Source organism: Mesoplodon mirus (assembly GCF_964341445.2).
Source record: "Mesoplodon mirus genome assembly, chromosome: 14".
Lineage (NCBI taxonomy): Eukaryota > Metazoa > Chordata > Mammalia > Artiodactyla > Ziphiidae > Mesoplodon > Mesoplodon mirus.
This window is the reverse complement of record NC_138990.1, coordinates 9,834,042-9,855,684: the sequence shown is the minus strand read 5'-3', so window position 1 is coordinate 9,855,684 and position 21,643 is coordinate 9,834,042. Positions and strand designations below refer to the sequence as shown.

At 48.1% G+C, this 21,643-nt stretch overlaps 1 protein-coding gene across 3 annotated transcripts in view; it reads right to left on the bottom strand.

The window, feature by feature from the left end:
* Positions 1 to 21,615, bottom strand: part of ELMOD3 (ELMO domain containing 3) — a 29,500-nt gene extending 7,885 nt beyond the window's left edge. Inside the window, exons 1-10 of one of the 3 annotated variants that reach the window (XM_082643016.1) lie at positions 21,394 to 21,615; positions 20,192 to 20,368; positions 18,605 to 18,890; positions 14,473 to 14,550; positions 13,900 to 13,981; positions 9,958 to 10,026; positions 8,901 to 8,992; positions 7,196 to 7,319; positions 6,841 to 6,963; positions 4,036 to 4,166 (exon numbers count right to left, since the gene is read on the bottom strand). In XM_082643016.1, coding sequence (XP_082499142.1) covers positions 4,036 to 4,166; positions 6,841 to 6,963; positions 7,196 to 7,319; positions 8,901 to 8,992; positions 9,958 to 10,026; positions 13,900 to 13,981; positions 14,473 to 14,550; positions 18,605 to 18,658 — 753 coding nt within the window. In that variant the 5' untranslated portion in view covers positions 18,659 to 18,890; positions 20,192 to 20,368; positions 21,394 to 21,615. The other 2 variants (XM_082643018.1, XM_082643017.1) reach the window with 2 other exon arrangements.
* Between the last annotated feature and the right edge of the window lie 28 nt (positions 21,616 to 21,643).

Here is a 21,643-nt window from a genome sequence, read left to right as displayed (position 1 = left end):
TACCCAGATCAAGTACCCAGGGCTTCCTCTCTTGTCTTGCTCTTCCCTCTGCCTGGGACGTTCCTCCCTCAGATATCCAATGACCTACCCCCTCACCTCAGTCAAGCCTGTCCTTGAAAACGAATGAGGGATGCTGAATTGGCACTAACCCTCTACCCTGGCTTCCATATTTCTGCAGGAAGGTCTTACAAGAGAGCCTTCAAAAACCACAGGAAGGGAGGTGCTGAGGTCAGAGATGATTTCTGGGAAATACTCATTAGCTGGGGGACCTCGGGCAAGCCATTTCCCCTCTCTGGGTCTTCATTGTCTCTACAACAAGGGGCTGGCCCAGTGACTGCTAAGATATGCCTCAACCTCTGGGCCTCCTATAACAAAGCAGCGTCGCTACAAGAGACTGCATTGTTTCATAAGCTAACTGGTCCGGTTCTCAAACTTGACCCAGACATTACCTCCCCACATCATGAAGAGCACAGAATACGCCCACATTCTCAACTCATGGGTCCTGATATACCTCAAGACTAGATACTCACGAAGTCCCCTTTTTCCTCCTCCAGTGTCTCCTGGAAGAGATGGGCGTACGTGAAACCGTCAGGTTTAATGGGTACTTTTCCTCAGAAGATAACAGATATGCAGTGAACGAAATGAAAAACTGCCCAGGTGGCAGGAACTGTGTGACTATTTGTTTTGTAGTCAAGAAGTTTTAGATTCAAAATGGATCTATCTTACTTTACAATGGCTGTGTGTCTATGTGTGGAGGTATGTGTTGTGTGTGTGTGTGCAGATGCAAGCGCAGATATGATTTTGAAAACACAAGATGTATTTACGTATGCATGTATTATCTATAAGACGTATATAAAATGTATTTTTGCTCACGGAAATCAAAAGTTACTTTGATAACTAACACTCCTTGAATGACTAATGTGCTTAGCACTTTACACAGTTTTTCTCCAACTCAGAATAAGTCTACGGAGTTGGGATTATTTTCTCATGTTACAAAGGAAGAAGCTGAGGTTCTGAGAATTAACTAATATGACCAACAACACAGTTACTGGAACAGTCTGTTTTTGCAGTGCAGGCTGGCCTGACTCCAGCTTGAAGACACAATGATCTGAAGAAAATGCTGCAGGTCTGACCTTCAGCCACTCATTCTCAGCTCCTCTCCCTCAGGCAGCATCACACCCCCGTTCCTGTTCTCTGTGAAGTGCTGCTGGGGCCTGGGCAGGTCTGCTCACCACTGGAGACCATTCCTTTCAGAGTCAGGAGGGAACCAGTGCCACATACATATTTTCCAAGCTCTGGACACTGAGAGGGCCTAGAAACAGTGAGATCTTAATACCAGTGAGAACACCCAGCACTCAGATCTTGGTTTCCAAAGATCATTCTCCAACTTAAAGAACAAGAGCTCTTTGGAGAAGTGGTTGATCTCAGGGCTGGGAATCATTCAGGGAAAATACAAGAGCCTAGAGCATCTTTAGGATCCAGAAAGTAGAAAAGTGCTCAAAAAAGGACAGGGCATGCTGAAAGGGCACAGGTACCACCTGAAAGAGCTCTTAAAATGGTCGACATGGGACCTAGAGGGGTGGGATAGGGAGGGTGGGAGGGAGGGAGATGCAAGAGGGAAGAGATATGGGAACATATGTATATGTATAACTGATTCACTTTGTTATAAAGCAGAAACTAACACACCACTGTAAAGCAATTATCCTCCAATAAAGATGTAAAAAAAAAAAAAGGTCGACATGGGAACAATTTTAGCAACAAAATAAATAATAAAAGTGTTGGGTTATATCCCATAGAATAAAGTAAAAATCTGAGTCCATGCGGATATAAAAAGTACCTGAATCAATAAATAGCAAAGGCAATTCTTTCTTACAGAAGAATTCCAATTAATAAATTTAAAAATTAATAAATGTAGGAGGAATGAGGAAAACAAAATCACTATTAGAACCAAGTTTGAGGAAAACCAGGATATTTGCATAGCTTCAAAGTATCTTCCTCCAAGATAGTGATTAATTACAAAGGGAAAAATAGTAACTTTACAGCGTAGAAACCTGGCTGATATCCCTTTAACCATGTGCCCAAGGTTAACTTCACCAGTAATAAGACATGTTGACATGGGTGCTCCTGACATGAGGTACATCACTTCTGTAGTTGTCAAAAACGCATACCCTGGGGCTTCCCTGGTGGCGCAGTGGTTAAGAATCCGCCTGCAGGGGACACGGGTTTGAGCCCTGGTCCGGGAAGATCCCACATGCTGCGAAGCAACTAAGCCCGTGCACCACAGCTACTGAGCCTGCGCTCTAGAGCCCGTGCGCCACAACTGCTGAGCCTGCGTGTCACAACTACTGAAGCCTGTGCGCCTAGAGCCCGTGCTCCGCAACAAGAGAAGCCACTGCAGTGAGAAGCCCACGCACCACAAGGAAGAGTAGCCCTCACTCGCTGCTACTAGAGAAAACCCGCGCGCAGCAACGAAGACCCAACGCAGCCAAAAATAAATAAATAAATAAATTTATGAAACAAACAAACGCGTGACCTCAGTCTAAAATTTATATGGCAGATGGAACCACCCCCACCCTCGCTCTTTCTTTTCCATTTCAGTTGGTGGCCACTCTGTCCTTCCAGCTTCTCAGGCTAAAAATCACCACTGATGCCTCTTTTTCTTACACCTGTACCCAATCCATCCGAAAAATATGCTGGCTCTATTCTCTACAGCCCATACGCTCAAGATTCTATATCCAGAATCTGATCACTTCACAACGCCTCCTCTGAAAATACCCTGGTCCAGATCCCCATCATCTCTAACTTGATTACAAAAGCCCTCACCAGAGACTACTCTCAACCCAACGGCTGGTAGGATCCATTTAAGAATGTAAGTTGGATCGTGTCACTCCAGGCTGTTCAAAACCCTCATTTGACTCAGAGTAAAAGCAAACATCCTCATCATAGCCTACCGGGCCCGACACCGTCTGGTCCCTGTTGCCCCATAACCTCCTTCCCACTGCCCTCCCTGCCCCTTCTGCTCCCAGCTGGCCTCCCTGCCATTCCTGCACATGCCAGACATACACCTCCTTTGGGACCTTTGCTCTAGCTGCCCCCTCTGTGCGGAATGCTCCTCCTCCAAATACAAGCTTGGCTAACATCCTCACCTCCTTCAAGGCTTGGTTTAAGTCTCATCCTCTCATGAGAGCTCCCCTAATACCCCATAAAACTGTAATCCTCCCACATTCTCCTAACCTTGCCTATTTAGCACTTACCACCTTTAACATACTCTATGATTTATTTATGTATTAGGCTTACTGTCTTGTCCTCTCTGCTAGAAGGATCTTTGTCTGTTTTGCTCACTGATGTTTCCCAAGCACCAAGAACAACAATTAGCACAGGGAAGCCTAAATAAACACCTGTTTAGCACATGAATGAATTCCAGGCCCCATGAATCTGGGAGAGATGAATGGCAGGAAACAGGTCAAGTCTGTTTTCTAAAATGGAGGGACCACCACCTTTTACTACAGGGGAAAACCATCAAACCAACCCTGGAGAGCAGGCCCGGACAGAACCTGAGGGCTACAGGAGCCACTTCTGGCCTTTCAGCAAGTCCATGTGTCACCTGACACTTGGAGGCAAACCTTCTTCTCTGGGCAAATAAAGGCTGACCCCCCTCCTGCAGGGTCAGGAGAACCTGCCAATACTGGGAGGGCAGTGAGCTGAGACACTTGTGTCTAGTGCTTTTGTACATTACCTCATTTAAGTTTCCCAACTATACAGCTGACGTTTCCGTGATTTCCTCTTTATGGATGAGGAAACCAAGGCTTTGAAGAGTTGAGGCACTTGCTTGAGACACACACTCATGAGTGCTGGAGCTCAGATTCCAGCCAGGTCAGGGTGACAGGGATGCCCATGCCTGGTTTGCCTCAGCTGTCCTGAGGGCCCTCAGCAACTGGAGATCTACCTGCGAAGCTGTCATGGTTACTCAGGAGAGCCCTGTGCCCAGGTCCTAGGCCCTACAGCCCTTCTGCTGGCTTCCCACCAAAGCCCCACCTGGATATGGTGACGAGACAGGCGGAAGATCTCCTGGGCCATCAGCAACGTCTTTGAGTCCATCACCAGGTACAGGAGATGCAGGAGGGCAAGGAAGCCTGCTCCTCTCAAGTCTGTGGCTGGATTTGTTCCTAAAACAAAAACCAAGAGGAAATTCAGGGTGCTTAATGAAATCCCTGCTCTGTGAGATTCAATGACTTGGTTACCTTGATCACTGCCCAAGTGGAGAGCCTAGACTTCCCCTGCCTGACTATAACAAGGTGCCCCTCAGCTCTGCCAAGGCAGTCAAAGAAGCAGGGAGCTGGGACTTTTATCCTTCTCTAGTGCTAAGGAGCCCACCACACCCTCTGTGACATCAGTGGAGGCTACATGGGAACAGCAATGAGGCACCCCTGCCCCACCCAGCCAGTGGTATTAGTGGAGGTCAAGTGGGATACCTGGATTTCTATCCCCACCTGGCAGTAATGAGGTGACATCACCCTTCCCCCACTGCCCAGTGTCAGAGGAGGCCTGCTAAAATAGAAGATTTAAAGATGATCAACACTGTCATTACATAATACCCACAATATCTAGGACACAATAAAAAATCACTCATTACACCAAGAACTAGGAAAATCTCAATTTGAATGAGAAAAGACAATCAACAGATAGCAACACTGAGATCACACATATGTTGGAATTACCTGATAAGGAATTTATAGCAGCTGTCCTAGGCAGAATAACAGCACCTCCAGAGATATCCACGTCCTAATCCCCAGAACCTACAAGTACGTTCTGTTGCACAGCAAGGGGGAATCAAGTTTGCAGTTAGAATGAAGGTTGCTAATCAGGATAGGGAGATTATCCTGGATTATCTGGCTGGGCCCAATGTAGTCAGAAGAATCCTTAAAAGTGGGAGAGGGAGGTAGAAGCACAGAGCCAGAAAAAGAGAGGTGAGGACAGAATCAGCTCGGAGAGATGCTGTGTTCCTGGCTCTGAAGGAGGAGGAACGTGGGCGGACTCTAGAAGGTGGAAAAGGCACAGAAATAGGTTTTCTCCTAGAGCCTCCAAAAAGGAATGCAGCCCTGCTGCTACCTTGATCGTGCCCCAGTGAGACTGTGTCAGACTTCTGAACTACAGAACTAGAAGATAGTAACTCTGTGTTGATTTAAGCCACTAAATTTGTGGTAATTTTCTGCAGCAACAATAGAAAACTACTATAGAAGCTATCAAAAAATGCCTTTGATAAGCAATTACAAACATTTGAAAAAAATAAAAAAACAGAACGTCTCAGCAAGGAAATATCAGATATGAAGAACCAAACAGAAACTTCAGAACTGAAAAATGTCATACCTAAAATTAAAAACTCACTGGATGGGCTCAACATCAGAATAGAGACCAAAGAGGAAAGAACCAGTGAACTTGAAGATGGAGCAATATAAACTGCCCAATCTGATCAATAGAGAGAAAAAAACAAAACAAAATAAACAGAGCCTTGGAGACCTCTGAGCTATACAGAGATCCCCCTAAAGTGGACAGAGCCTCTGGGACCTGTGGAACAGTAACAGAAGACCTAGCATCTGTGTCATCAGAGTTGTACAAGGGAGGAGAAAGAGCAGGGCTGAAAAAAGTACTCAAAGTAATAGTGGCTGAAAATTTACCAAATTTGGCCAAAGACATAAACCTACAGATTCAAGAAGCTGAGCAAACCCTTAATGAGATAAGCCCAAAGAAATATCCACTAAGACATATCATAGTCAAACTCCTGCAAACAAAAGAAAAAAAACAAACAAAAAAGATCTTGAAAGCAGAGAGAGCAACAACTTCTTATCTAACAAGGAGGAATAATTCAAGTAACAGCAGATTTCTCATCAGAAACCATGGAGGCCAAAAGGAAGCAGCACATTTATTTTCAAGTGCTGAAAGAAAAGACCTGTCAACCTGGAATTCTACATTCAGAGGAATTATCCTTCAGGAGTGAAGGGGAAATCAAGACACTCTCAGATGAAGGAAAGCTAAAGAATCTATTGCCAGCAGACCTACTTTAGAAAATGGCTAAAGGAAGTTCCTGAAACAGAAAGGAAGTGATAAAAGAAGGAATCTTAGAATACCAGAACAGAAGAAAGAACAACGGAGAGAGTAAATCTATGGGTAAATACAACAGACCTTGCTTCTCCTCTTGAGTTATTTAAATTAATGGTTGAAACAAAAATCATAACACTGATGTGATTCCCAATGTACACAGAGGGAATATTTAGGACAATTATATTATAGATGAAGGTAGGTAAGGGGACTTAAACACATTGTCAGTACCAACAGAGCACCAATTAATTATGAGTATATAGTTTCCTTTTTAAATTAAGTTATTTTCCTATTCTATACAAATGTAATTTGATATGATTTTGAAAAAATAGTACAGTCCCAAAACAGGTGAAATCATTTTGTTTCACTCAAAAAAATGAAATAATATAAAAAAATTTTTTCATCGATAGTAAAAGAAAAGAATAAAAAGAAAACACTGGATTCCAAATCCTATCACTCCCATGCTTTCCATCTCACTTAGAGTAAATATTTTACACTGGCCTGCAAGGCCCCAAGTGAACTATTCTCCTTCCCCACTTCAGCCACACTCCTTGCTATTTCTCAGCAAGAGTTACACACATTTCACCTCAGGGCCCTTGCATTTGCTGTACCCTCTTCCTGAAATGCTCTGCGCCAGATATCCTGTCTCATGGTGCTGGCATGACAGGAACAGGACTGTCTGGGTTCTCACGCTAGTCCTGGAATAAGGAGTCAGGGAGAAGATGAACCATTCCTCTCTCTTACCCTGAAAGCCCAGATCTTCCCAGTGGTCTCCGCGGAGGGCACAGTCAAACTTGGAGCCGGTCAGCTTCTTATAGATGGTCTGGAGGACTCGGCCATGCATTGGGTCTTGGCTATCCAGGCCACCTGCCCCAAAACACACCCATGCTCTGTTGGATTGGCCCTCACGGGAGGACTGAGTGCTTCCCAGAGAACGGTACAGCCAAGACAGACCTGGCCGGTGCTCCAGACACTCTGCTCTCCCCCCAACATGGTAAATGCAATAGCCTTGGCTTAGTCTCAGCAATTGGGTAGGCTAACTGCTCCCTGCCTGACCACTCACGCAGCGCCTGCCCTGTGGTGGCCCCCATGCACTCACACTGAGCGATTGTCAGGACCAGGTCCCTTTCTTCACGGAGGCCCCGGTGCAGCTTCGGAGGCCCGAAGAGGCAGTGCCGGAGGGCAGCAAGCCCGGTCCTTCGGATCGCTGGCTGGATTCTTTTCTGGGGAGGAAGGTGCAGGCAATAGGCAGAGTGCTGTGTTCATTTGCTTTAATGAACTTACCATCAGCCTCAGTACAGGACTGGTCTTGCAGAAAGGAGTGGTTCTCCCACTAACTGGCTGGCTTCTGGGCCAGGGAAATGGGGCAGAAGCTGTGAAGCATCTGCGAATCTCTGGAGACAGGCTCTTCCAGCTCGTAGGCTCTTTGTAAGTAGAGAGAGATGTCCCCAAGCATAGGCATTATCAGCCGGTCGTCTACATTTGGTCCTCTGGGCTTTTCCAGAAATAGCTATGTCACTGACTACCGAGGAAGCTAGAGGTGGCTGCCTATGGGGGCTGGCATCTCACAGCTGCCAGGCCAAGTTTCCCAGCAGGGCTGCTTCCACCCTTTGTATGTCTGTCTCCGTCTCTCTCTGTAAAGGACATAAATATAAAGTCTAACAGCCCTCTCAACTTCCAAGATAAGACAGTCAGTGGCGGCAGGGGGACTTCTCTGGCGGTCCAGTGGTTAACACTGCACGCTTGCAATGCAAGGGGTGCTCGTTCAATCCCTGGTCGGGGAACTAAGATCCCGCATGCCATGTGGCACGGCCAAACAAACAAAAAAACAGTCAGTGGGCACTTTTTTGGAGCAGGATACCCCTGAGGGGAGCTGGCGCCTCCTGTCCACACCACAGCAGCAGTGCCTAAAGCAGCTCCTGCTGACTTCTCCTTGTTCACAGCCATTGCCGCAGGGCTTAGGATACTCTGATTTCGGCAGCCTCTGGATCTCTGGGTCCTACAAACCAATCTGATTCCTATCTTTTTAGCCTCTCTCCTTGAGCCAGGCTTTAGGTTGAAGATCTGAAATCACAGTTCTCTAAACTTACTACTGGTCACTCAGGATTCGCCAGAAAGCTTGTCAGCTTTTACTCTCCTTAATATTCTTTCTTTCTCCAACCCCACATTTTTTTTTTTTTTTTTTGCGGTACGCGGGCCTCTCACTGTTGTGGCCTCTCCCGTTGCGGAGCACAGACTCCGGACGCGCAGGCTCAGCGGCCATGGCTCACGGGCCCAGCCGCTCTGCGGCATGTGGGATCTTCCCGGACCGGGGCACGAACCCGTGTCCCCCGCATCGGCAGGTGGACTTTCAACCACTGCGCCACCGGGGAAGCCCCCCACATATTTTTTAAATTCCCAAATAACTTCTTGTTCCTCTAGGAGATGGAAGATTTTCCTATGGTGGCAGTGAATTCCTCAGCTCTCTGGACAGGCGGCCCTGCTTCCCCAGGAACTCCCTAGCATCTGATTGCAGAGCCCCCCATCCCTAGGAGGGGAGAGCAGGGAGCAGCTCCACGGGCCCCTATAAGACAGGGCCCCTAGAGCTCTGGGGGCACAGTCCCTGAAAGGCGGCCGGGGCCCACATGACATGTGGGTCCTTGGCCACTCGTGATCCTGCGCCCCGAGACTTCTTAGTTGAGACAGAGACCTCGCCTGGAAATTCCCATCTTGCTTGCCCAGTGCCCTATCCTGGTGGGGAAGAAACCTGGCTCCTGGGAAGAACGTGCTTTGCTTGAGACCCCCAAACCTCCCTACTGTCATACCTTGAAGGAAGAGAGGTCCACGGTCTGGAAATGCTGGAGGGCCTCAATGAAAGAGATTAGTTGCCCAGGCTGGTCTGAGCTGGCCCGGCTCCCTGTGGCAAAAGGAAAGACACTCTGGCACGTGTAACAGTAGTCATTCTATCAGCAGACGTTTACTGAGGGCCGCTGGTTGCCACCTCCAAGCCCAGCGCTGACTTGCAGCTGTAAACGTCAGACACCTACAGTTACAACCGACCCTCCTCTGTCAAGGGGGTGGCGTTATCTGCTGGGCTGACTCCCTTTCGGACCCGGCTGTGCAGAGGCTGACTAGGCTAAGCCCTGCAGTGAGTGGGGATAGATCTGCAGGGGCCCCTAATGTCCACTCACCTGTGAGCGGGGGCAAGTCACTGCCTGGAGGAGGTACCCACGCAGGAGCATGCTACAGGTTTGTTCAGGGGCCTTTTCTGTCTTCTACTTTGCCCCTTCTCACGCCCTGGATACGAATGATCCCCTATCCAGCCTTTGTCACAGGGTACTGACTCATCAGTCCGCAATACAGGTGATGGCTGATACAGTCCACTCTAACATCTCTTCAGGAGCTCAAGTGGGGCTCAGGCTAAATTTGGGTCCCAGTTCTCCCCTCCCACAGCTCCATCCAAACCTCCTGAAAGGCACGAGAGGCAGTTTTTGATGCAGCCCTCAGAGGCTTCCAGCAGGTGGCTTCAGCCCCCATTTCCAGGGACTTCCTTGTACAGTGAACACCCTGCTCGACCTGACACAGGGGTCCTGGCTGCCTGACCTCATCACCCTGCAGAAGCTGACCCTGACCAAGGTCCTCCCTGTCTTCTCTCATGGCCGGCGGCCCTCTCCCCACGGGATTCATCCCCATTCCCTCCAGAGGTCGATGGCATCACCTCTGAATTGGGAAAAGAGATTTTATCCGATGTCACGTATTGAAAACAAGAAGACCCAGGAATTCTGTATCCTAATCCCAGAGGCACAGAACATTAGCCGCACAGGTGGATCGTGTGCTTAGCAGCAGCGGGCTGTGAGGAGGCGGCACCATCCCTGCAGTTACCTGTCTCTGGCTGGATACTGTCCACAGCTTCCCATTCTTCTTGGGCTCGGAGCACCTCTGTATTCATAACTGCAATAGTGAGAAAAGGAGACCCTCTGAGATCTAGGTGTGTTCGGATTGCTGCCGTAGCCCCTGGCCTTACCTGCCTGCCTTGGGCCTTGTCGCTACCCTCTGATATGCCAGAGTGAGCTTTCGAAAAGGCAGATCAGACGTCAGCCTGCTGCTCAGAACCCTCCAGGGATTCTCCATAATTCTCAAGATGAAACCCCAACTCTTCACAATTGGGAGACTTCTTACCTCTCTGGCTCTGTCCTAGGGCATCCAGAAGTACCTGAAGTCTCTCAACACCCGCCTTGGGTGCCTTTGCACACCCCGCTCTCCCACCTGCAGTTCCAGCCCCTTCTAGCACAGTTCCATCTCATCCTTCAGCCAATTCCGGTATCACCCTCACCTTGGGTGCCTTCTTTAGCCTCTGTAATCTGCGTTAGGAGCTGCTCCGTGAGAGACCCCGACACCCCATGCTTACCACCTTGTTGCAGCTGTCTTGCCCACTGCACTGGGAGCCACAGGAAGGTAGGGTTCTGAGCGCCTGACACAGGACAGGTGCACAGTGAATGTTTTCGCTGTTGTTGTTTTTTGTTTGTTTGTTTTGTTTTTGGCCATACCTCACAGCATGCGGGATCTTAGTTTCCCATCCAGGGATCAAATCCATGCCCCCTGCAGTGGATGCTTTAAGTCCTAACCACTAGACCGCAGGGAATTCCCCACAATGAATGTGTGATGAATGAATAAAAGCACAACAAAAGCGGTGGAAACAGAAGAAAGCAGCAGCAGGACAGGCGCTCTACAACCACCACACAGCACTCTTCTCTACACCACAGCTGCCACTCTCTGGGCCAAACTGCTGGCAGCACGGCCCATCACTGGCTTCTCCCATTTGCTACGGAGGACACCGGCCAACAGTGGGCAGGATGGAGAGACCTCTGTTTGACACCCAAGCTCGTGAGCCTTCTAGCCTGGGTGGTGAAAGCAGGTTAGGACAGCTCCCCTCTGCCTTGCAATCCGGGCTGAGGACATTCACGTGACAGTGAACTGTTTTGGAAGTATACTTGCAAATTAAAGAAAAAGCTACCAAAACCTCAAAACACTAAGGGATAATGAGGACAAGGATGCTGCTGGGGAGCTGGAGGGGACAGCTGGGAAGCACAGTGTAGAGCCACACAGCCCGTGAACTGTGCATCTCTGTCCCCCACGAGCTGTGCTTCTCCGGGCAGGTTACTTAACCATTTGTAATCACTCTTCCAACCACTGTGAGGATGACGTCACTCTTCAGATTCCAGGGGAGTATGTGGCCCAAAGGCCACTTGCTCAATAAACATCAGCTAGTATCACTGACGCAGCTGTGGGCTCGGGTCTGGCAGGGATGTGGACGGTGAGAGCAGATAAGATGGGTCTGGGGTCCTGAATCCTGGACCTCTCGGACAGTCAACCTTGCCAGCCCCAGCCCGGGGTAGCAGACTACACCAGGGCTTCCAAACTAGATAACTTGAACAGAATACAGAACATTCAACCTGGGGCAGTGAAGAAAATAAAACTTACTTCCAGCATGCTGGACCCTTGGGAGATGAAAAAAGAGGGACAAAGTGGCTAAACAAGAAGAGCGGACCAGCAGCCATGGATCTCCTCACGACGCTGAGAAGAAGCTCCCCACCCTTCACCCCTCATCCACATCCAGCTTCACTGACTTGTCACCCTTCAGATCATTATGAGCAACTCGATCAATCTTTCACCCCACGCACCTTCCCCTACAAACAAGTGGATCAAAGGTTGTGAGCCAGGAGCACAAACCTCACAGGCAAGGGTGTGGGAGCTTACTGTGACAGCGAGGTAGTCAAGAGAAAGTCCAAGGTCTCAAGCAGCAATGCAATCTGGTGCCCAAACTGGAGACAAACATCTAACCCGTGTAAGAGCATCTCTCTCCTTTCTTGGTTCCTTTAGGACTCCCACCTCTGAAGATGATCCTGACATAAATACTATTTTTCCCCTAAACTAACAGAAGAACGAGGAGCCACAACCCAAATCTCCAGGATAACAAAGCCAGCTCACGTTAGCACGGCTCTTTATCGTTTTTCCTTTTGTCAATTGCCTCCTTTATTTAGGCCCTCTTCTACTTATTTTTTTTTATATATATATTTTTTTGCGGTACGCGGGCCTCTCACTGTTGTGGCCTCTCCCGTTGCGGAGCACAGGCTCCAGATGCGCAAGCTCAGCGGCCATAGCTCACGGGCCTAGCCGCTCCGCGGCATGCGGGATCTTCCCGGACCGGGGTACGAACCCGTGTCCCCTGCATCGGCAGGCGGACTCTCAACCACTGTGCCACCAGGGAAGCCCTCTCTTCTACTTATTCACATAGTAAATGGCACAGCTGATTTAGTCGGCCTATTAGTTTAAATTAGCTGAGAGCAATCTGGGGAGAAAATTGTAGTTGTTTAGTATGATTAAGAATATCTGGGGCTACCCTGGTGGCGCAGTGGTTGAGAGTCCGCCTGCCGATGCAGGCGACACGGGTCCGTGCCCCGGTCCGGGAGGACCCCACACGCCACGGAGTGGCTGGGCCCATGAGCCGTGGCTGCTGAGCCTGTGCGTCCGGAGCCTGTGCTCCGCAACGGGAGAGGCCACAACAGTGAGAGGCCCGCGTACCGCAAAAAAAAAAAGGAATATCTGGCACGTAAATGCCAGTTGCACTGAAATAGAAAATATTTTAGCATTTAAGGCAACAACTCTAATAAATGTTAGGTTTGTCACCACATGGTAAAGACAAAATTCAATTAAAAGATACTTCACAGACCTTCATATTATTTTTCTACATTGGAATATTTTTAATAGACCCCATATTCTTAGAGATTACATTTTCAGTTTACAGAATTTAAAGATAACAATGCACACCAATGAGCGCTCACTATGATTTACATTCTGTGTGCTAAGCACTTTACATTATCTCATTTAATCCTTACACAATTCCTATCATACAGGTTCTGATATAATCCCTGTTTTATAGATGAGGAAAGTGAGGGTCAGAAAGATTCAGTTACTTGCTCAAGGTCATAGGGCTGATGGGTGAAAGAGGCAGGACTTAAGCCAGAGATATCTGACTCCAGAACTGGTTCTTCTGAATTGGTGAGTGTGCTTTTCTGTGTAATAAATTAGCAAGTAGAATGAGCTTTAAATATAGTATGGGAAGAGCCATGTCAAGCAGATAAAACAGGATAACTTTTCAAAGGCTTTTCACCCACTCTGTCTCATTTCATTATCACAACATCCCTTTGAGGACAAAGGAGGTACTAATATTTCCACTGTAGACACAGAGATTCTATGATTTGCCCCAAAGGCGCACAGTAAGCTACCGGCAGGGCTTGTGGGGCCAAATTAGAACTCAGGTCTCTAACTTCCCTTGAAAGATGATAACTCTATGAAGTTCCCCAGGAAGGGCTTCCCTGGTGGCACAGTGGTTAAGAATCCACCCGCCAATGCAGGAGACACGGGTTCGAGCCCTGGTCCGGGAAGATCCCACATGCCGCGGAGCAACTAAGCCTGTGTGCCACAACTACTGAGGCTGCGCTCTAGAGCCCGCGAGCCACAACTACTGAGCCCGTGAACCACAACTACTGAAGCCCACGTGCCTAGAGCCCGTGCTCCGCAACATGAGAAGCCACCGCAATGCGAAGCCCGCGCACCGCAATGAAGAGTGGACCCCGCTCACTGCTACTAGAGAAAGCCCACGCGCAGCAACAAAGACCCAACGCAGCCAAAAATAAATAAATAAATTTATATATATATTTAAAAAATTCTACAGGAAAAGTAGTGAGAGAAATTCAAATGAGGAAAAGCAGACCCATAGGGAGCTCTGCCTTGAATCCCACGCAGGCTCCGAGGAGGACTTACCAGCCGGCTCCCAGCCATTCGCTTCTGCAGTCAGGGCCCGGAGGATACCATGGTTCTTCAACTCTGAAATCTGTAGGGGCAGCTGACCCTTAGTGTGAGGGCGGAGTCCACGTCCCCCCCACCCACACAAACAAGTCCCACCCGCTGTACCGAGTGTCCTTGAAACTGGAGGCCAGAAGAATCTAGTCTTCCCACATGGGTTGGTTAAAGCCAATCTTAAAGAGAAGCACCCAGAAAATGCCAACTATGACGGAGCAGTTGAGTGACGTGAGGACAAGTATGAATATATGCCCTCCTTGGAGAGCAAACAGACAAAAATCCACTCAACTCAACCGAGACAGAGGTGTGCTTTCCGTATTCCCGCTGCACTTTAGGTTCTGCCTCATTGTAACAATTATCTTATTAGATAGAGGTTGTTTTGCATGCCTGTGCCCTCCCCACCCCCCCATCCAAAGTGTGAGCTACTGGAGGGCAGGGTCTGTGCCATCCTGTGTCCCGGTGCCTGGCACCACATAACAGCAAGTACCACAAGCTTCTACCAACAGGAAGCACTGAGGTGTGGGTGATACGTACAGGAATTCCCCTGAAAGCCAGAAGAGCACTGTTGTCCTTGTCACATGGTGGAGGGTACCCAGCAGACACACCTTCAACCTGCAAGACAACCCAAAGTCAGTCCTGGGCACGTAGTAGTCCCTCAAAGATGACAGCTTAAACGTCACACGTTTTTCCAATAACACACACACACAAAATGGATGAACTCCCGAGAAGTCAACTACGAGGAATACTGTAAGGGAAAACTCCTGTTTAATCGGTCTTATGAAAAACCACGAAAAGCTTAATGTGAATATAATCTTTAAGAAAAATTATTTTTAATATATTTTATTTATTTATTTATTTTTGGCTGTGTTGGGTCTTCACTGCTGTGTGTGGACTTTCTCTACTTGTGGCGAGCAGGGTCTACTCTTCATTGTGGTGCACGGGCTTCTCATTGCGGTGGCTTCTCTTGTTGCGGAGCACGGGCTCTAGGCGTGCAGGCTTCAGCAGTTGTGGCACGTGGGCTCAGTAGTTGTGGCTCGCGGGCTCTAGAGCGCAGGCTCAGTAGCTGTGGTACACAGACTTAGCTGCTCTGCAGCATGTGGGATCTTCCCGGACCAGGGATCGAACCCATGTCCCCTGCATTGGCAGGCAGATTCTTAACCACTGCGCCACCAGGGAATCCCAACGTTAATATAATATTATACAGATTTCCTGGCTCCGTTCAAGGTCTCAGGGCTCTGAGTAAGTAAAGTTGAGTGAAGCAGTTCCCTCACTTTTGGCCTTTCTGCTCAGCCAAACCTTCCCCCTACTGGAGCTTAAAAAACCATCTGACCAACTTTTTGCAACTCATATCACCAATACAGGGCTAATTTTCCTCATATGTTAAAAAAAAATCCTACAAATCAGTAAGGAAAAAAACAAACCCAGTAGAAAAACTGGCACGGATATGGATAGTTTACATAAAAGGAAACACAAATAGTTCTTAAACATGTGAAGAAATGCTCAACCTTACTCATAACAAGAGAAATGTCAAATAAAACTACTCTGGGATAATGTTTTTCACTTATCCTATTATCAAAGATCAAAAAGTGTGGTAACACTGTGCTGGCTAGACGACCAAGAGTTATAAGACACTGGAGAGTGAATTGGTACCACCTCTCTGGCTTGACAATACCTGATGAAATCACATATGCTGTGCACATTTGGGGCCTGCAATTTCATTCTAGGAATTTATCTAACACATATAGTCATCCATGTACGAATGACATGCTTACAGTGTCATTCATGGTAGTACTGATTATAAAAACAGAAAGCTAGAAAAACCCTGACTGTCCACTAATGGACTTTTATTACACTTTATATTTTGCCCCCAGTTTTACTGGGATATAACTGACATACAGCACTGTATGAGTTTAAGGTGTACAGCATAATGATCTGACTTATATACATCATGAAATAATGACTACAATAGGTTTAGTGAACATCCATCATCTATAGATACAACATCAACAAATAGAAAAAAAATTTTTTTTCCTTGTGATGAGAACTCTTAGGATTTACTCTTAATAACTTTCACTTATAATATACAGCAGTGTTATCCTTATCATGTTGTACATTACATTCCTAGTACTTATTTTCTTGTAACTGGAAGTCTGTACCTTTTGACCACCTTCATCCAATTCCACCCCCGCCTCTGGTAGCCACAAATCTGATCTCTTTTTCTATGAGTTCCTTTGTTTGTTTTTGTTTTTGGTTTTTTTTATTTTTGGCTGCCTTGGTCTTTGTTGCTGTGTGTGGGATTTCTCTAGTGGTGGTGAGCGAGGGCTGCTCTTCATTGCAGTGTGCGGGCTTCTCACTGTGGTGGCTCCACGTTGCAGAGCACGGTCTCTAGGCACGCAGGCTTCAGTAGTTGTGGCTCGCTGGCTCTAGAGCGCAGGCTCAGTAGTTGGGGTGCACGGGCTTAGTTGCTCCGCGGCATGTGGGATCTTCCCAGACCAGGGATTGAACCCGTGTCCCCTGCATTGGCAGGCGGATTCTTAACCACTGTGCCACCAGAGAAGTCCCTATTTGCTTCTGAAGTATAATTGACCTACAACACAATGTTAGTTCCTGCTGCACAACACAGTGATCTGATATTTCTATACATTTCAAAATGATCGCCATGATAAATCTAGTTGTCACTAATGGACTAATTTTAAACAAATTAAAGCATATCCACTCAATGAGATCCTATACAGCCACAAAAAAGAGTAAGAAAGTGCTTTATGGGGCTTCCCTGGTGGCGCAGTGGTTGAGAGTCCGCCTGCCGATGCAGGGGACATGGGTTCGTGCCCCGGTCTGGGAGGATCCCACATGCCGTGGAGCGGCTGGGCCCGTGAGCCATAGACGCTGAGCCTGCGCGTCCGGAGCCTGTGCTCCGCAGCGGGAGAGGCCACAACAGTGAGAGGCCCGCGTACAGCAAAAAAAAAAAAAAAAAAAAAAAGAAAGTGCTTTATGGACAATCTGGAACAATCTTCATGATATATTAAGTGAAAACACAAAGGGCAGAGTGTATACACTATTTTACCATTTGAATTTCTAAAAAACACATGAATATATTTGCTTGTCTTTACAGAGACTATTTCCAGAATTATATCCAAGGAAGTAGTAACTTTGCCTCCATCAGGAAAATTGGGGACAAGGGTGGAAGGTAGTTTTTTCACTATATGTACATCCTCTGTACTTTTGGATTTGGAACCATCTGCAGAATTATTTTCTCTAAAATAAATAAAAGAAAAAATAATAATTAAAGGAATCATTGCTTATGTCAAGGCCCGAGAATCCCAGATGGTCCTGTTACTCTAATCCCTTCCACATATTTTTGCCAACTAACACTCCTTAAACACAGCTTTGGTTTTTTTGATTTCTTTTTGCCTGGGACACAAGAATGGACACCTAAACACACCACAGCTGAGCTAACTCCTCTGTAACTGGCCTCACGATGCCTAAACACTATTGTCTCCCACTTTGATCCACTGAACATATTTGCTGCAGTTCCTCTCACCTCCAGCCCTTAGGTCATGTGGTTTTCCTCCAGAATCCGCCCCCACCTCCACCTTCTCAGTGTTTTCTGGTCCCTTCAAGATCAGTTCCACCTCCTCGGGGAGGCCGACCTTACCAACTGAGGCTACAATGGTCCCTCACGTCTCTAAGTCCTATAGTCCCTCTGTATGCGGCACAAGGGCCTCTGCAAAAGACCCGTCTCCCCAGTCAGACTCTGCCGCTTTGAGTGCAGGGACTTTCTCAAATACTTGTTTTATATTTCTTAGACCACTTGCACAGCGCTAGGCTCAAGATACATTCTCAAAAATATCTGGTAATTCATTGTGCTGAACAGCTCCCTGGAGAAGTCTGTGTGCTCAGGACTCATCGCATCCTTCCTTTCCCTCTCCAATTCAGTCCCCTCTAGTGTCCAAAGATGGATGTTCTCTGGAAGAACAGTTCATCTATCTTAGAACAGTGACAAAAACCTCCCTGGACTCCCAAAGCACAGGCTTTGTCCCCATTCTGGCCACTGAATCCCACAGGCTCCATTTAAGACTATTTCTGGGCAAGGGAGTGAAAAAGGTAAGGAATGCAGGGTAAGCCACCAGGCTTACACAAAGACAGAGCACACTGGGGGACTTCCTTAGTGGTCCGGTGGATAAGACTCTGCGCTCCCAATGCAGGGGGCCTGGGTTCGATCCCTGGTCAGGGAACTAGATCCTGCATGCTGCAACTAAGACCCAGTGCAGCCGAGAAGAAAAAAAAAAAGACATAGCACATTGAATCAGGGGTCCTGACGATAATCAGGCCAAAACACGCATTGGAGAGAGAAAGGGCCAGTAAGGTAAACAACCCAAATTGATGAAATGCACATTTCTTGGGGGATTCTGCCTGAAATTCTCTTGCCACCCAAGCAAATCCAGACCAAAATCCCATAGCCCACTTAGAAAATAAGCTGTCAGGAAAGGCAATTGACCCAGAAGTGACTAGAAGCTTCTTCTAGTAGAACAAAGAGAACTATAGTGAGGATTTTTCCTACACATTTCTAAAGCTCCACATCCTCTTGATGTACGCTCTATCTTATTACTATTAACAACATAACCCAAACCAACACCTTCTTTCCCAAACAGAGGTGCTTGCTTACCTGTCCATCTCTTAATTCTTTCTCATTATGGAAAGAGCAAGAGTCTTCATTCATGACTCAAAATCATTTGTTCAAGTGAACTCTGTCCTTGGGCTGAGAAAGGAGTTCAATAAGGTCTGAGATTAGAAGCTCTGGGGAGAGCCCTAGATCCGACTCTTCTACCTTTGCCTTCCTTCTTGGCAATCATTTAGACTAAGAACAAGAAAACAGTCCCTGTGTGCCATCACCAGGGTGTAGGTTTCTGTGAGTCCCAAAAGAAGTCCCTGAGGTTTCTGGAGCATCAGCCCTGAAAAAAAAAATTAAAGAATAAAACTGGTTTCATCATTCAGTTATGCCTCTGTTAAGAACTGACTTTAGGGCTTCCCTGGTGGCACATTGGTTGAGAGTCTGCCAGCCGATGCAGGGGACACGGGTTTGTGCCCCGGTCCGGGAAGAGCCCACATGCCGCGGAGCGGCTGGGCCCGTGAGCCATGGCCGCTGAGCCTGCGCGTCCGGAGCCTGTGCTCCGCAACAGGAGAGGACACGACAGTGAGAGGCCCACGTACCGCAAAAAAAAAAAAAAAAAAAGAACCGACTTTAAAAATCTTTAAGCAGCTGTAAACATATTCTGAGTAAACAGGCTTCTTTAGCCAAATGCCTGCCTCTTACTCTCTATGTCACTGGATGGAAATAAGGGGTCCCTGCAGGAGTCCGAGGGCTGGACCATCAGTACCCAGGGGGCAGCACAACTGTAAGTGGTGGGGATCTGTTTCTGACGACAAAGTTACTGAGATCTGGGGCAGCATCTCAAAGGGGTGAGGCTGATCTAGAGTGACACGTTGGTGCGTGGTCGTAGCTGAAGTGCTCGGGCTTTGCTCAGGTCTCAGACGCAGGTTGGGCCTAATACCAGATTCGGTTCCTACGACGGTAGAAACTCAAAATGCAACACTGTGCCTACCCTTCCTCAGCGAGCACCAATATTGTACATGTGGCAGCTGCCTAGCCAGTCTGGCTAGCTCTAAGCCCTTCCTCCCATGAGTCCACCTTAGGAAGAGGGCTGGACAGGCCCACACCTCATCATGGGGGAAGGGGACACCATGGATGTCTGTCACAACAAGAATCTGGGTAAGTACGCAGATGGCTGGCAGTCATACCTCACAAACTTGGTTGACTTTTTTTTTTTTTTGGCACGCTGCACGGCTTGCAGGATCTTAGTTCCCTGACCAGGGGTTGAACCCAGGCCCTTGGCAGTGAAAGCGTGAAGTCCTAACCACTGGACCACCAGGGAATTCCCCAGACTTGGTTGACTAAGGAAGGAGGGTGGCACTGCTCTGAGGTCAGCCCTCCAGAGAATACGATCTGGGTTCCCTACAAACTGGCTGCCAGTAACAAGATGGACTCTTTGTCAGGGGGGCAGGACGCAGTGACTGATTCCTAACACCAAGGGCAGGAACACCTCCCGACTCTAGGGCTAGACATTTGGCTCACTGTAATTGAGGGCAAGGGCAATGCTCCTCAGGAACTAGCTCTCTCTGGGGTCTCAGCATCTGCCTCCCTCTCCTTTCCCTCCTCCTGGACCTCCATGACAGCATATGACCAAACACTCACACACTGGCCAGCCCTGCAAAGGCGACAGGCAGGTATGGCGACAGCAATCTCAGGAAGGCTCTGCTGTTACTGGGCTCGACATGTGTCAAGCAGCGTAGATGCATGACCAGCTTTACACGCTTGCGAGCGCCTCAGTTCTGGCTGCAGCCCTGCTGGGGGCTTCAATAGGGACAGCTACTATCTGTAACAGAGAAAGAAAAGAGCAGAAACTGTCAAACAAGCAAGTACTCGAAGTCACAGAGTCCTTCCTACCACTATTAGGCAAGTTCCTGATGGCTGGGCCTGAAGAAATGGCCTTCCTACAAAGATGGATCCTTTCCAAATTCAGTATTTATGGTGCACCCACTTTACTTTTTTTTTTTTTTTTTTTTTTTTTTTGCGGTACGCGGGCCTTTCACCGTTGTGGCCTCTCCCGTTGCGGAGCACAGGCTCCGGACGTGCAGGCTCAGCGGCCATGGCTCACGGGCCCAGCCGCTCCGCGGCATGTGGGATCTTCCCGGACCGGGGCACGAACCCCTGTCCCCTGCATCGGCAGGCGGACTCTCAACCACTGCACCACCAGGGAAGCCCTACTTTTTTAATTTAAAAAAATTTTTAAATTGAAGTAGAGTTGACTTTCAATGTCATGTTAGTTTCAGATGTACAGCACAGTGATTCAATTATATATATAATATATATCTGAATATAGATATTCTTTTTCGGATAGCTTTCCATTATAGGTTATTACAAGATATTGAATATAGTTCATGTTATTACAAGATATTCAGTATAGTTCCCTGTGCTATACAGTAGGTCCTTGTTTATTTTTATGGTGCACCCACTTTAGGCAATGAGCTACATTAAGGGAAACGATTTTAAGTTTAAGCTTGCTGGAGCTTAAACTCTCTGAATAGGTATTTAATCTAGACATTGGGTCCACACCTTAAATACAAATGCGCACACAGGTATGGCAGTTCTTTCATCGGCTTGTCGCTGGGGCCTCCCCGGCCCTTCCAGCCCCGACCAGGCCTCCGCCGCAGGCATCACCATCCCAGGGGGGCGCCGCGGCCAAAACTACTGGCCAATTTGGGGTCACAAATCCCGGTGCTCGCCGGCTGTGATGCGCGTATGTTAAACGAGATCTCAGTCCATCGAGACACCCAGCCAGAGAGGGTGGGGACTCCGGACAGAAACTTTCTCGGTGGGGAAAACAGGAAAGCAACTTGCCTCAGGTCATCCAGCGAGACCAAAACCGAGGTCTCCGGTCTGCCAGTAAGGAGTCTCTCTCTGTTCTGCAACTCTCAGCCTTGTCTCGCCCCAGGGCGACCATTTCCGCCCCCCATTCCTTTTCCTCGGACCCCCGGGGCTCGCCGGCTGGGCCCCCTAGTTCCCAGAGCTTTCGCGACTGGGTTCCCGCAACCCCTCCGGGCCTCCTCCGCGCATGCGCACGGCCCTCCTCCGCGCATGCGCACG